Source organism: Panthera pardus, unplaced genomic scaffold (genome assembly GCF_024362965.1).
Source record: "Panthera pardus isolate Hobbes unplaced genomic scaffold, ASM2436296v1 HiC_scaffold_1, whole genome shotgun sequence".
Lineage (NCBI taxonomy): Eukaryota > Metazoa > Chordata > Mammalia > Carnivora > Felidae > Panthera > Panthera pardus.
Window position 1 is genome coordinate 75,956,186 of NW_026526654.1, and position 16,245 is coordinate 75,972,430.

Here is a 16,245-nt window from a genome sequence, read left to right on the forward strand (position 1 = left end):
ATTGCGGATTATAGAACATAAAAACAGAAAACTCGGTAGTGATATAGGTCCTGTATCCCCTTGGTGAACTCATGGAAAATAATTTACAGAATACTTAGGGAAGTGTTGATTTCTTCAGTGGAACCAGAAATGGAGACACCTTGAGAATGTTCATCTGCAGAGGGAAAAAAAGGCAATGCTAAAACCTTTTTAGAGTTTGTGGGTACTTAAAACAAAAAAGTCTTCACAAAATTTGAAAATACGGCTGTATTTCTATACTAATAATTTCATTAGAGCTTGAAACTTAGTATTTGGAGTTAATTTCATCTACTACCATTCTACCAAAACTTATCTGGGTCTAATCTTTTCTATGTAAAGGGATCTAGAAAACACAAGTTTCCTGTCCTTCTTGCCTCCACAGAACCATGGGGACTGAGCCCGGGGACAGGTCTAGAGACGGGGCACACAGCACAGAAAGCTCATGTGTGCCCGCGGCCTCCTGGTTTGACATTTACAAAAGTTACATTCAGTCCCCAGTAAGTACCACCCTGCATCGGGTCAAGTGTACTCTTGATTTTCCTTCCAATCTTTAAAACAAAGTTGCAACAAATGGATGTTTTGGCAGTTTTCCTCACCTTGCATACTATGTGAGTGCTGCTGCAAGGGGCCATAGAGGACTGTGTATGAATTGTAGGATAATCGGAGCTATGGCAGAGCTTAGCACGGACATCTCCCCAGGGACAACTGTGAGGGGTCAGCTTCATTGTTCTGAAGTCCCACCCTGTGGTGAAATTTGCTTTTTCCATCTCTCTGAGCATCTTCTAAGGCTGAAATATATGCTTGATGGGTGACTAAATCAAAACTACACACTGACATAACCTACAAAATGAGTGTCACGTCCCTGGAGTAGAATTAAACGTAAATCACCCTTCAGAGGTACCTTGACCACACTCAGTCCTCAACTCACTGTCTTTACTCCATAGGGTCCAGGAGGGAAGTAGAATAGATAGTGCCTGTTTATGCCCCTGAGCTTGGGGTTCCTTCCTTTTCCCATTTATGGAGAGCTATGTGAAAAGTCAAGAGACAGGAAGGAAAAACCCTCGGGGTAGCCATTTACCAAACATGAAAATCTCTGAATTCCTCAGAACACCGCAGGCCAGATTTATGAAACCAGCTTAGGAGAACCCTTGAAATAGAGAGGACATTTAGAATGCTCCCCACTAAAACTCCAGACAAGTACATCAGCAATCCTAATTAGTAAATAAGTCTAACTCATGATCATAAGGCAAGTTCTTTGTTTATTCTTTAAAAAATGTTAGATGACAGTACAAGCTACCAAAGTCTAAGAGAACCTAAATACATTTACATTTTTAAAAATATGTCATCTATATTGTAGCAACACTAGTTGATCCAACCTGCAGAAACCTATAAAAGTTAAGACGAATTCTGTTGATCTGGAGATTAAGTTCTGAAAGTGCTTCAGTAGGAAACTTATTGCAGAGGGAGAACTGCGGGTGGTTCCATGAGAGACACATGCATGTACCTGAAATGAGACCCAAAGGATTTCAGTGTTGTAAAATCTTGGGCCACAGAAAACTTTCAACAGTAATTGAACAGAAGTAGTTTCAACAGAAAGGAAGAAAGCTGTCCGACTGTATGTACTACAAGCTGACAAATTATACATCTGGACCTCTCTCAACTGATTTCCCCTGATTTAACATGCAAGCCTAGTACTAGAGATCCGACTTGTTCTATTTTTAATTCTGACATTCCTATAACCTATTAAAGCTTTAAATCAGTAAGCCCAGATAAGAAAATCTCAGAAACTTACTTTGAAGCCTTATACTTCTCCCTAATTGCTTGCTGAGGTCGATGGGGTATATCGAGGCATGCTTTATGTAGCTCACTCAGGCAAGGCACAATTTCATTTAATGAATAGCCTGTAAATGCAGCCAGGGTTTCTGGCTAATCAAGACAAAAGAAAAAACTGCATCATATAACTTCATAAGATTATCAGAAAGCTGAAGATAAAACTGTGAAATAAAGGAAATTGATCACTTAGGAAGTATCCACATTCATCTCAAAAGGAACTGTAATCCTCCTTCAGTGACTTTAGAAAAAAAATATTAGGAAGAACAGTCAGAGTTCTCAATTTGCTCATATTACATTATTTATAATGCTCGGTTTGGGACAAGTTACTTTGACCTATTCCCTCATGAGCAGGATTTTTACTGGTCCCTAAGGAGTCTCTACTTACCAGACACCATATTTACATAGAATATGAAAGATTCTTAGTGAAAAGTAGGATAGTAAATAAGTATTCTAGAAAGTAAAAGTAGACACGCCACTTCTTTCAGCACAAAAGGAAGCCTTCAGAAGCAAATCAAGGGATCCATTTTCAATCTTGCCTCTTCTTGGACCGAGAGGCAATACTAACTGCCCTGTTTCCTTGAAAACTTGCTGCGACCTTCTGACCATCCTAAGTGGATCCAGGTTGTTTTACACAGAGGGGAAAAGTCAACAACTTTTGCTCACCTTGAATGAGGGGGGCATTGGGGTTTCCAGGCCTGCTTCTTTTCAATAAGCATGCCAACACCATCTCCTTGACTCCCGGCAATCTCTACTCCAAGTCACTGAGTCAAAGTCATAAAGGCTGACCTGTAAGACTCAGTGGCATATTGGAATCTGCTGGCAAGACAACCAGTTCCTTATTAAACCAACTCTCCCTCACTCTAAGCCTTGGGAGTTACTGAACAGATTTTTACATAGGCCTTGAATCTCATCTAGAAAGAAGCAGAATCTTACCCAGAAGTGCCTGTTCACAGTATAGTTTGCCAGGCAATATGCTGCCGCAGCTATCAATGAAGGAAGATATTTCAAGAATGGGTCAGCTTCAAGTAGACTCAGTTCTGCTACATACTAAGCACAAGAGAGAAAATCCCAGTGGAATTAGAAATGTGACTAAGGTTACACGTAAACCTAGAAATGTCAAGGGAAAAAAAATTGTCTTATCTTTGTTCATCCTGTATCTAATGATGAGCAGACAAAAACAGGTGCTCAAAATTATTCACTTTATTAATTATTCAAGTTAATAATTGCTATGTCTGTCCATAACCGGAATAACATTTATGTTGTAGTAAATGTCAGTATACAAGTATTTGGTCCACTTGCACGTTATATATGATAGATTAACTTATACTAGTACTACAGACTTATGCTAGTCAGGTAAAGTAGCACTGTTCTGGCCACTAGTGTGGAAGAGTCTTTGGCCAATGGCAAAAACACAACCATATTGAAGCTATTAATTTGTCAGGCAAATGCATTCAGTTCAGAGGCTAGAACAGTACCTCTGAGAACTTGTTAGATTAGAAGAAACATACTGTGAAACTTACACGTACCCATATTACTTTTTGCATAGCATATACATACCGGATATACGGATACACTAGCTCATAGTATCGTGGTTAGAAAGCAAGTTTTCTAAATCAGTACTTCAGTGCCTTCAACTCAAGTACTATAACCTCAGATGACCAAATAATGCTTCATCACTTAATACGTCAGGATAAGATTAGAGCCAAATAAAAACCGCATTTACTTTGTTCCCATTCTGTAAACCTAAGAAGAGGTATTGCTCGCGTGTGGTCTGTATCAGACAAGGGAACAGCTTCCAAACTTGTATTTCTTTAAGAGTTGGGTGATTAGACAATCCATGCCTACCAAACGTGATCAACCATAATGTCTTGGAACCACAAATCATGGTCCTAAGATTAGCTCTCTTGCATTCCTAAGGAGTTTTTCTGTGCCCAAGACAAAGAACTAAAAGGGAAGGAAGAACTGAAGGATGATCAGGAAAGACTACTTTTTACTCTCCTTGGCTCCCAAGTTCCTGGAAGTCACGTGGCCTACCTTGGCCAAATTTTCAGTCCTGACGCACACTCCTTGTCTCCTTAAGTACTGGAGGAGAAACTGGTTAGTGGTTGGCACAGTCAGATCAAAAGCTAGGACTTTCAGGAGCAGGTGTTCCATCCTTAATAGTTGTCGTTTTGTGTAAGTGTCATCAGTTATATAGACAAACTCGTCTACTTCAGGTGGATATATTTCTTCATATTTCCTGTGAAAGGTAGAGAGTTTTTGGAAGTAAAGCTTGGAACCTGCGTTCTCACAACCATGCCTTTTGTGCGGCCCTCACAGACTTCTTTACTTTTTATCCGCATACCCACTTAAGTATCACTAAATGGTACTGGCCTGGAAAATATTAGGAGCTTGGTGCCAGAACCAGAACATGAGTATTAATGTTGTACTTATCGCTAGGAATAGTAACAGAAACAATTTCCAACTGAGGATTTTAGGTTTTGGCCTCTGATAGGCTGAAAGATTCCGAATGACAGACACACAGATAAATTCGTCTTAATTCTAGAGACCTCACTCATCTTGTGGGAAAGAATGTTATATTGAACACGATAGTTGAACAAAAATTCCTTAGAACTTAGGTCTTTAAAAAGATCATGTTCAGAATTCCCTAATGAATTAGCAAGTGAGGCTATGTATCCAAGAATAAAATAATGATATAATTTCATTATTACCAACTTTTGTTTTTGTTTCTGCTTTCTGTAGGGGAATTTTGGCAAGTTTCTAGGCATATTAACTAGAATATCTGAGACAAAAAGATAGAAGAAACTACCATCCACCACAGGTCACTTAATTAAAGGCAGCTCAGCCACAAGCCGGCTCTTTTTTGTACACAATGAGCTGTTATTATGAATGACTGATAGTGACAGGAACAAGCTGAAATTGTAACCAAATAAACTGTGCTATTACCATTTGCTAGATCCTGAAGATGGCTTTTCTATAACCAAAATCTTTTATATAACCAAAATATTTTTGTATTAGAATGCAGTCAAAAGACCACCCTGCAAAAGTTAGATTGGATCTTGAATCTGAGCTGATGGCTGCCTCAGTCATGATACTGACCTTGTTGCTGTAAATCTTAAATACCTGATTTGAAGAGTGAAAGTGTGTTAAGATTCAGTTTGTCAGTAAATACTGCAAAAATGATGATACTTTATCAAGGAGGTATGAGTAAGCTTTAGTTATAAAGCACTGCATTTCCTCAATAAAAGGGAAACAGAATCAAGCGTTTTGACAGGCTGCAGTCCTACATCAAGCTGAAAGAACACTTACGAAGCCAGAAGAATAGCTGCCGTTCCCACAAGCTGCAGTTTCCCTCTCAGAACAGACATGCACGAAAGAAACCTGTCCAGGAAGTTGACGGCCAGGTAGAGAGTCTCTGCTCGAAGCTTATACTCTTCGCCGACCTCAACCAGCCAGTCCACCAGAATTGTTCGCATGCCTTCTGTGATGTCTGGTTGCTTCCTCATGTAGTGTGCTTTGGGCCTGTGTCTTATCTGTGTGGAAAAAGAGTTTTGACACTTAAATCGTTGCCCTATCATAAAGATCACTCCACAGCACAGTTGCTATTTCAAAAAAGAATCTCGTGAGCAAAGGTTAAGAAGACACTGATCAAGAGCCAAAGAAATCTTTACTATGGAAAAAAGTATGTAATCCAATTAGATAACAAATAACTTAAAGGAGGGGTGGAAATAGCAATATGGCTTATTACTAAGAGTGAAATACTTAATGTACAACCCCTCTGAATCATGGAGAAATAGTCCAGGTAATTGCTACTCGCCTCACAACTGTTATTTTTCATAGATCTTCCTATGTTTAGATGTCATAAGAATGCTCTTCACTAATGGTTATGGCCAAGAGTTTATAACTGTCTTATTATTAAATGTTTTGGGGGCTGGAAATTGAAATAGAATTTGGAAAACTCACTTCAGCTTCTCTAAGGTACTGATGAATTTCTTCAGCATATTCAGTCACATTTATCACATCTGTACCAAAATCTGGTGCATCTTCAGACTGGGAATGGAGAGATGAATCTACCAGCATAGGGGAAACTGTGGGGGTTCAACATTATCAGGTAAGACATTGAATTTAAAAATTCATTCCAACCACTAACCCTCCACAGGCAGTTGTGAAAATAAGTCATTACGTCATGGATTTCTCCTGCTAGTTACATGCTATTGAATGCTATAGGCAATTATGAACACGGGGGTACCATCGGCCTTAGGTGAGTCAGATTACCTGTGCTTTTAAAATCCAGCAGGAAGTGAAGGTCTGACTGGAGTGTGCTGGTGTCTACCTCATACACATCCTCAAATGCCATCCCCTCTCTCCCTGTGCAGCTGTCTCCGTCCCCCTGCTCAGGCTCATCCATGTAGATATCAAATCCTTGCTTGGCTGGCACCTGGCCCCCGCAGTCAGCGAGCACTTTCTTTCCAGCTGGAGGGAAGACATTTTCTGATCCAGAAAAACACCTGATTGTTGTAATCCCCTAGAAGAGAGTTAAGTTTTTTGTCAGAGGTCACCCCAAAGATTGTATAGGTGATGTAAGCCTGTGTGACTCAAACCAGGAGGCTGGGAAGACGAAAGGAGGCTTAAATTGAAATATCTAGGTCTGAAATTTAATTTCAGAAAATGAAGCTTCCAAAGTATGACTTCTCCCTTATCTTTGTCTACATCTGACATTTGGGAAAAGAGCTACCTGTAATTTGTCATCTTCCTCACGTATTTATCAAAGGGGACTCAAGATTATAGAAAAAAGGGAAAGCACAGCTTTCCTCCAAAATGAAATAGGTATTACAAGGGGAGAAGGGGATTGTTAATTGCCTTTCATACTTGTAGCCTTATGGGATTTTGTAAGTACCAGCAAAGCTCTCACACACAGTCACTGAGTTCCTGTAGTCTTCCTCCTTAAATAGCTTTTAGTCAGTAAGCTCCTCTAAAGTTCCCATTTTATACCCTGTTATTTAGAAACATGATCATTTTAGAAACTCATACTACTAACTTCTCTTACAAAGCCATAGAATCTTTTGTATGACATAATGTAATGTAATTACCTTGGGGAAATCTCTCTCTCAATCCCTTTTCTTTATCCCTGTAGCATCGCAGTGTACAAACCCTCCATGAACAAGCACGTTATCGTGAGTCATGCAGGAAGGCCTGAATGCTGCTGAACCAGGGTAGGTGGGCAAGGTTTATGAATCTGAGTTATATTTAGGAAAATGTTAGATCTAGCTACTGTATTAACATTTTATTGTTTATAATTAATCTTGGTGTTTCCTTTAGAGGCTACTTTCAAGTTAGTATGTGTTTTCCATAACTTTCCCTTGTATCTAGCAAATTAAATATCTGGCTTTAGATAGATAGATTTTTCTAGTAAGATTTTCTGGGAATCTATAATAGATTTTCTAGATAGATTTTTCTGGCTTTAGATAGATAGATTTTTCTAGTAAGAAAAAAAAACTCCTTAAGATAGTACTAGAAAAGAAATAATGGAATATAAAGGACCAAAACCATAAGTTACTAGAACCATGATTCCAAGTTACTACCAAGTTTGACTTTTGCTCAAAGATATATGTATGTGGGATGAGACATATATTCATCAAATAAATATTTACTGATCATCTACTATGTACCAGACACTGTTCTAGGTGCCCAGAATTTAGCAGTGAACAAAATGTTCAAGAAGGTTTGCCCTCATGGAGTTCATATTCTAGCTCAGAGGATAGGGAAAGATAAGACAAGACCTATTACACTGGATAGTGTTAAGTGCTTTGGAGGAGAAGAACACAGCGAAAAGAGAGTCCTTGCCATTTTTAAACAGCGTGATCATGGAAGGTCCTAATGAAGAGGACAGAGTTGAGCAACGATATGAATGAGGTAAGGGAGTAAGTCACAGAAATAGAGGGGGGAAGTGCATTCTGAGCAGAGGGAACAGCATGGGTAAATGCCTGGATGTTCAAGTATGTCTTAGAGACACAGCAAAGAGCAGACAAAGAGCAAAGAGCAGCGAAGGGCAGGGTGAGAAAGAGAGTAGTGTAGGTCACAAAGTCAGAAAGAAAAGAGAAGCCAGATCAGGTAGGCCTTACCACAGACCATTTAAGACTGTCTGCTACTCAGAGGTGGGAAGCCACTGCAGAAGCCACTGGGCAGAGGAGTGGTATCATCTGATTTGTTTTAATACGATCACCCTGGCTGTGTATATGTACAGAGAACAAGTAAGATGAGTAAGATGACCAGTTATGAAAGTTGTAAATTCTCAGTAAGACACAAGAGGGATCTGAACCAGTGTTAACAGCAGTAAAGATTAAGAGGTAAAGGGATTCCAGACATTTTAAAAACGAGCCAATATTATTTTCCCAGAAAATCTGATGTGAGGTGGGAGAAAAAGAGTCAAAGATGACAAACGTTTTGGGGCTGAATAATAGGAAGGATGGATATTCCATTTACTGAGATGAGGAAGACTTTTGGAACGGTTATTTGGGGCTAGGGTTAGTGTTTGGTTTTGCACAAATTTGAGATGTCTGTTACATGGTCCAAGAGAAGATGTCAGGTAGGCTGCTAAATACGTGAGCCTATAATAGAGCTGAGAGGTCCAGACCAGAGATAAAAGTACACGTCATCAACAGATAGATGGTACTTAATGCTAACAGGCTTGAGAGATTGCTTAGGGACTACATTGCAGATTCAGATCAAATACCAAGCCCTGAGTATTCTTTCAGAGATTGGATAAAGAAGAAACAGGGGCGCCTGGGTGGCGCAGTCGGTTAAGCGTCCGACTTCAGCCAGGTCACGATCTCGCGGTCCGTGAGTTCGAGCCCCGCGTCAGGCTCTGGGCTGATGGCTCGGAGCCTGGAGCCTGTTTCCGATTCTGTGTCTCCCTCTCTCTCTGCCCCTCCCCCGTTCATGCTCTGTCTCTCTCTGTCCCAAAAATAAATTAAAAATGTTGAAAAAAAAAAGTAAAAAAAAAAAAAAAAAGAAGAAGAAACAGGATATTGAGGCTGAACAGCCAATGACCTACGTAGACAACAAGGAGAGAGTGCCGTTCCCCAGGCGGAGTGAGAAGAAATTACCTCAAGAAATAAAGAAAAGTCAACTATGTCAAATGTTGCCAGATCAGTCAAGTAAGGACAGGACTAAGAACCGAGTCAAAAGAGAACAAGTGAACCTGATATCCTAGTCCTCCTCCTGTTGGAGTTTATAGTCTAGCAGGATAGACAAACTCAAGAATTATTGCTATAAAATGGGTAGTCACTACAAAGAGCTGTGAAGTTGGAAGGTTAAGATGGAAAAAAATTACAGTATATTTGTATGCTTGAGTTTAACCGAGTAGACAAGACTGAGGAGAGAAAGATGAGTTGCTGGAATGACATCCTAGAAGAAGCAAGAGGGTATAAGGTATACTGCACATGTTGGGGGAGTGGGGGGGGAGTTCACCTTGCATAAGATCAGGGACACATAAGTCATACAGTGGGATGTAGATGGCAGAGCACACTTTTTGAAGTAATTTCGCCTAGCCTTATCCCATCCGGATTCTAACACCATCTCCAATGAACACAGCAAAGATTTTTCAGGATTGCCTCAGGCATGACCTATGTCAGTACTGGAGGAACCCCAGTTCCATAATTTATTTTGGTGCATCAATATTTCCTCTTAGCCCAGTGCTTAAATGGCTTTACATATACTTAAAAGATTCAAACAGTTCCTAGAGCTATTTCCTTGATATTAGAAAAATAATAAAATAATTCACTATTTCTGGTTGGAAAGGGGACCAAAGTGATCTTTAACAAAATCAATGTCCCTATCGTCCAGATTCCAGGGCTGGAATACTCATGGGTATTTGTTGGTAAAACTGCAAGAAAAACCCACCTCCCACCATGATGTAATAGCCCTTCTCAACAACCAGCTTCCACAGCAGTTCTCAGTCATTACCTGGCCACAGGACCTCCTGTACTGTCCATTCTCAGTTAGCACCCCTAGCACTGTTCTTTGTGGGGGATCCTGGCCAAGCTGGGCTCTGGTTACCATCTGACAGCCATCAGGACCTCGAGACAGTGGAACTAGGGCTACTCCGCTTTTGGAGCCGCTGCAGTGCATACCCTCGGTCTCCACCGGGTGCAGCTAGAGAAGGAGAAACAGACAAGCCAACGGTTAGTAACCTATTCCACCTTGGGCTCCAAAGCATGCAGTGAATATCTAGGAGGGAGAGCACTCAGATAAATGATTTTCCCTACAATTATTAGGGCTGAAAAGAAAAGCGTGAGCCACGATGCAAGTGATCAAAGCTGCTTTGAACCAAAACAGTAATTTGAATCTCTCAAGGCTTTCTTCCAAGACCTGGTGTGACGGCTGGAGGGAGAGATTAATCCTGACAAACCTCCGAGCCAGGATACTAAACGCCACGTTAATCGGGAGTCTGAAACCACAAGCTCGAATCTTCGAGTCTTTCCCGACTGCTATGCTTATCTTATCCCGCACCACCCCCCACCTCCCTGCAAACAAAAGACCCAGGATACATCACTGCGGGAAAGTACGTCCCCTTCCCAAATGACAAGCAGGGTTCTCCTCCGCGGCCCTCCTTCCACCAGATAGAAGGCCCCAAAACCTGCTTGGAACCCACAGAGGGCCTTGCTCTTCTCAGCTCTATATCTTTATATAAATCTCGAACAATTAGCAAGTGCACACGAGGATTGGGAATGAGGGGCCGCCGGAGGGGGCGGGGCGGGGGCGGGGCGGGGGCGGGAGGGACAGAGGTGTTAATAGATTCCAGCGGGGGCGCTGGCCTCCCAGCGGCGGCGGCCGGGGCGCCCAGTGCTAATTACTTTCAACCCCCCCTCCCCCGCGTCTGTTGAATCGGCCAATCAGCGGCGCTCCCGGGCCCCGCGGGGGCCGCTTCCATGCCAACCGCAGCGGGCGTGCGCGCTGTGGGGCCGCATCGCCATGACGACCTCCTCACCTGACACGCTTCGGGCGGACGCGCCGCGACCCCTGGGCGTTCAGAGCCGGGCGGGGCCAACGGGCGGTGGTCCCCAGCTGCCCCAGCACCGCCCTGCCCGGGCGTGCTAGGGCAGGCGGTCGCGGTCGGTACACGCGCCCCTTCGGGCCAGCGCCCCCGGCCTGGGAGGGAGGAAGGCGGCCCACCCCGCGATGGCCAGGGCTTTGGAAGGGACTGTTTCCGTGAACCCGTTCTTCCAACAGCCGCTAACTCCTCCCGCTAACGTCTTTTCCCCGGCCCGCTCCTGAGAACCTTGGCTCGGGAGAGCGACGCGGGGCCCTCGGGGCTGCGCAGGCTGCGGCGCCCTGACCGCGCCCGCCCGAGGGCGCGGCTCGCTCCCAGTCCCCGGCTCACACACCTACACTTCCTCCCAGAGAGAGGCCGGGAAGCAGCGGGCTGGCCCCAGGTTTCTGCCGGGGCCTCCAGTCCATGGTGGCGGCTTGCCTTCGGTCATTTTGGATCCTTGTGCACCAGAGGCCGCACCTGGCCGGCTCGGTTCCGGTGCATGAAACCCGGCAGGGCGAGAGAGATTGGGGTTTTAGGTTCGCAAGTGGTGTTCGCAGTCCCCTTTAGAGGTGTTCCCAGTCGGGTTCCGGCAGGCACTGCGTGAAGCGGGTCTAGGAACAGCGAGCTAGCGGCCCAGGAAGAGGAAGGAACACAGGTGGCAGCACTGGGGCCTGGGACGTTGAGAGAGCCTCGGAAGTGGGGGCTAGGCAGGTGGCCTGGGCACGTGGGAAGAGAAATCCCTGAACTGGAAGCCCATGGCCAGGTAGCGAGAAAGCAGAGGACCTTACATGGGGAGAAGGGGGCCTGGCCACGCAGGAAGGGAGGAGAGGGTTCTTGAACCCGGGGAGCTCTGGCACCCAGCAGAGGTGACTGGCGACTGGCAAAACAGGTAAAATAACCTTAAACTTTATTATTATTTTATAAAAATGCGTGCACACCCAAACACATATTGCATAGTGTTACTGCTTTCGTCTTGTTTTGTTTTTATTTTAAACACGCGTCCCAAATTTCTAAAGCAGACCCCCAAAGGCCATTTAAATGACCACTTTACGAAATGGTTAGTTACGGCTTCCTCTTTATTTTGAATGGAAATGATGGTTAATCTTACCAAAAAAAAAAATTTTTTTTTTAAGTGGTTTTCATTAGCGAGCTGGGTATGCATTATTTTAATAGGAAAATTGAAGTATTCTACCGAAAGTGCCTACGAAAGCATTTTATCCAGTCAGCTGTGGAGGAAGTTGGGAAGCATCTTGGAAATCAGTGCAAAAGGAGCACGGAAACTGCCCTTGCTTAGTATGAAACTAGTTTTAATCACGTTTATTACCCACTCTCCATTGGGAGGTAGCAATCCCCTCGAACCCTGGAATTCCTATGTCTTTGGAAATGAAGGCAAAGCAGGATCCCTGGTAACCTCTTGATTGTGGCAATGGATGAGTCAGATGCAAGCAGAGACCAAATGGTCCACTTTGCAAGGTGCCTCTACCTGGTGGAGGAAAAGAGCCTTTCTGCCCTCTTGGGGACACTGTCGTGACTTCTGGGGACACTGAAGGCCTCATACGATGAATTCTGTCTGGGAGGGAGTAGTTGGTGGCAAGTCTTGCCTAGAACTATGGTTGCTTTGGTAGATTCAAGAGTTCCCTGCGCTCATGTGACCTGACCTTAGGTATGCGCCTTCTGATTTCTTAGACAGAATTGACCGAAAAACCTCACTCCTTGCCTTTCTTCCTAAACAAAGGAGCCAGTGCAGTGTTTGTTCTGGCAGCCTGTGGTTTTGATCCTCTCTTCTGATTGGAGCTTGAGCAGGGAAAGGGTAGTGCTAGGCTCTTTCAGAGGCAGCTCTTTGAAGTTGGGTATACCCGTGACCTTAATCTAGTCGGGACAAGAAGACAGGCTACTAAGGTGTCTAGTGTCTCTTAGCTGTCCTGGGTCTGAAAACTGCCGTTAGACAAAGAAAATAACTTGTAACAAGGTGGAATCCTCGAATTATTTTCATAATCCTTTCCCCCTACCTTTTCTCATGTGAGTAGTTGCAGCCTAATTCTGCCTTAATACATATGAAATATTATTATCATTACATCTTACCATCCTCTCTTTCCACTTTGATAAACTTGGCAAAGGGAAGTGACACGTGGCTTATGATTTTATTGTGATGCCTTAGAATTACATATTAAATCACGGTAGTCTTCTGGTCAGATCTTAAATTGGGGAATAATTTAGATGAACTGATATTTATATATATTTTTTATGTGTAGGCATATAAATCCAAACATTTGTATAACTTGTGCGATATTATCGCTTTCTTGACCTAAATCTTCAGTAAGTATTTGAACAAGTAATGATTTATGGCATAAAAAACAAACAGCTGATAAATAAGAGCACAATTTTCATTAAAAATTTAAACCAACAACTTGGCCTTGTAATTTAGACAAATAGGAGCAGAGAGAATAGAACAGACTTTCTCACAAATTATATGGTTTTTGTGAGCTGCGTAGTTACAATTTTGCTGTTATAGCAAAATCAGAATTAGAACTCAAAGTTAAGTCAATTTTAAATGTCTGCATGTTTTACATGAACTATATATTTGTTAATATATTGAGAAGTGAACCGTACATTTAACTGTAAATACATCTTTAATGTCTAAAAGACTTGGGGAAACTTACATACTGATACCACACTTTTCTTAGCTTAAAAATTAGCTGGTCAGCATTTCTGCCTGGTATTCAGTACTCAGCTAGTTTTGACATGGGATTAATTTCCATAATAAGGATGACAGCTGAATTCTTCACTAGGAATTTTGAAAACCCAACAGTCCTTTTAAAATCAATTCCTCTCCCCTCCAAATTACAATCTTTTCTGTTTGTCAGCAATTACCTTGCATTTCAGAAGCTGTTATTACTTCTATTACATTTGCTCATGGTAGCTAGTAATTAACCTCCTGTTCAAACATTTCAGTTTTCATTAATTTGTATGAAATCAAGTTGATTTTCTGCATAGGGCTGAAAAATATATGAAAAAGTAGAAGAGCCTTTTTTTTTTTTTTTTAAGGACAGATGTCCTTTCAGGGACATATGTTGCTTATTCATAGACCTACCTTTGCCATGATACATTTAATTTCACAGTATAGCTATAATAGTGAGGTGAGGGACAGATGTTGGGGCTGGTGGGCAATTTGTGACCTTTTAGCCCACATCATTCTGGGGAAGATGACCAAAGGGTCAAGGAAGCCCAGTTTGAGAAGTAGTCCAAAATGTATAACCTTAGGAAGCAGGCATCCTTGGAAGGTGCAAAGTGGAGCCCTTCATACATAACAGGTGAGGTGAATTTTCCTTAAAATTTGTGAAGTTGCTTTCTCTGAGGGAAAATAGTTTGGATACACGAGACTAGCCAAAGTCTACTATTCATTCACTCCTTTTACAAATATTTTTGAGCATCCATTTTATACCAGGCAATAACTAGGTATGGAACAGCAATTAAAAATGATTCCTGCCCTCAAAGAGCTTTTTGTTCCAGGCAGAAAGATGGTAAACAGGTAGTTATGGTGAAGCATAATTAGTGTTTATTTCACCGTGGGGGACATAGATATATAAACAGGGAGCGTTTGGAGCTTAGAGAAAAGGAATAAAACATGCTGTAGAGATTTGGAAGCAGCATCCAGATCTGACAATAAAGATGATTAAAGTAAAAAAAAAAAAAAAAAAAAAAATGGCAGGGCAGATGGTATAGTCTACATATATCCTAGAAAGGGGGAGCCCAAAGAACAAGAATTTTCAGCTGTGTTTATCCAGTACCTTCCAAAGGAGAGCAATAAACTGTGATGTCCAAAAATAGCCCATAAGTATGTCTCTACTGGCTCTGGGACAGACTCCACAGCAACTATCTCATGAAGAAATCAACCTCCCAAGAACTTGGATAAGAGGAAGAAGGTTCTAGTGACTTTAGTTACCAAGACCCAGTCCCTAATAATGTGCTCAACTAGAGGTACACAATTAAAATCAGATACCTCTGGCTGTAGAGTTGAGTTCTCAGGGAGTAGCCTCTCCAAGATTCTACACCAAGGGAAAAATAAGTTTCAGTGGGATGATGGAGCCATTGTAGTTTAAATAATTTTTTAAAGTTTTGAGTTGCCAGATCTTTGCTGAAAATCTCTTATTAGAGGAAGTCAAGAATTTGGATTTTACACAATCTTTCATAGGTCTAAAATTAATTTCACAACTCATGTTAATATGAAGTCATTGCATCCTTAAAATTAACTGTCATTTACTGGTTATATCCTTTCCATTAATAGTCCTATTTGTACCAGTTTTTCTTTGCAAATCAATTATTGTACCATCAATTTTGTGACACAGTAGATTCCATAAAATAGTTTTCCTGTGTTTCACATTTGTCTCTAATTATCTCAGTCCCTAATCTGAAAGTGTTATAGAATTTCCATGTCAGCTGCCTGTGTCTTATTGTCTAAATACTGTATCTGAGGACAGGCTCATTCTGTGTTAATGTCAGCAGCCATTAATATTATCTGCCTATTAATATTTTTGTTCATTCAATCCTGTTGTCAGTAAATCACAGAATATTTGTAAAATTTGTTTTGCCTCAGTCCTTTTATCGCTCATCTATAGTAGTATCAACCGTAGTCACAGCAAATGACGTTAGTTCCCATTCTAAACTTAGATTCTTCGCAGCGCACCTGGGTGGCTCAGTTGGTTGAGCTTCCAGCTCTTGGTTTCAGATCATGAACCTTACAGTTCATGAGTTCAATCCCTGCGTTGGGCTCTGTGCTGACCCTGTGGAGCCTGCTTGGAATTCTCTCTCTCCCTCTCTCTCTCTGTCCCTCCCCTGCTCATGTATGCAGGTGTGTGTGCACTCTCTCTCTCAAAATAAGTAAAAACTTAAAAAAATTATAAACTTAGATTGTTAGAAAAACAAAATTTTCCATGCTAAAGACAAAAAAAAAAAAAAATCCAAACTTTGCCGTAGAACTATTATACCATTTTGATTACAATCAGAACTATTTAGCCTAAAGAATTTATATAGTTCTCACTTGTGAAAATTCTATCTGGATAGAAGACATCTCAAATTCATATAACTTTTCCTATAGCAACAATGAGTCATAAAGTTGTCTGCATGTATGCATATGTGTTCTGTTTTAGGCATTTGATATATTTTCTGACTAAATGAGGCAGCTTAGTTATTTGTTCATATTGCCAAAATTGTTTTATTATCATTGATGAACCTTTTCTCTAGTCCGCAGTCAAAACCACTGTATCCATCTGAAGTGCATTGTGTTCTATATATGAAGAGCCTTAGCTAAACAAACCCTAGGATTATAAAAGCCCCTTGTCACTGCTGTCCTTCCATCTATC

General features: G+C 41.8%; 2 protein-coding genes across 2 annotated transcripts in view; one reads left to right on the top strand and one right to left on the bottom strand.

The window, feature by feature from the left end:
* Window positions 1-1,257: 1,257 nt before the first annotated feature.
* On the bottom strand, window positions 1,258-11,060 carry CCNA1 (cyclin A1). The gene is made up of 9 exons (XM_019447762.2): window positions 10,841-11,060; window positions 9,817-10,005; window positions 6,127-6,376; window positions 5,815-5,939; window positions 5,161-5,384; window positions 3,886-4,090; window positions 2,785-2,898; window positions 1,811-1,944; window positions 1,258-1,522 (listed from the first exon to the last, which is right to left on the bottom strand). Exons 2-9 carry the CDS (start codon window positions 9,979-9,981, stop codon window positions 1,471-1,473), a joined length of 1,269 nt encoding a protein of 422 aa, XP_019303307.1. The 5' UTR covers window positions 9,982-10,005; window positions 10,841-11,060; the 3' UTR covers window positions 1,258-1,470.
* A 584-nt stretch (window positions 11,061-11,644) lies between these two features.
* The window catches only part of SPART (spartin), a 90,610-nt gene continuing 86,009 nt past the window's right edge, over window positions 11,645-16,245 (top strand). The window contains exon 1 of the mRNA XM_019447756.2: window positions 11,645-11,774. The gene's annotated coding sequence lies outside the window, so the exon portion shown is untranslated. The remainder of the gene's footprint in view (window positions 11,775-16,245) is intronic.

Bases quoted from the DNA above. Each gene is read 5' to 3' on its own strand.
- CCNA1 (XM_019447762.2), bottom strand. From the start codon at position 9,981: ATGCACTGCAGCGGCTCCAAAAGCGGAGTAGCCCTAGTTCCACTGTCT. The intron at 6,377-9,816 runs GTAATGACTGAG...ACTCTCTTCTAG, and splicing joins ACAGGAGGTCCTGTGGCCAG to GGGATTACAACAATCAGGTG. The intron at 5,385-5,814 runs GTGAGTTTTCCA...TTTTCCACACAG, and splicing joins AGTACCTTAGAGAAGCTGAA to ATAAGACACAGGCCCAAAGC.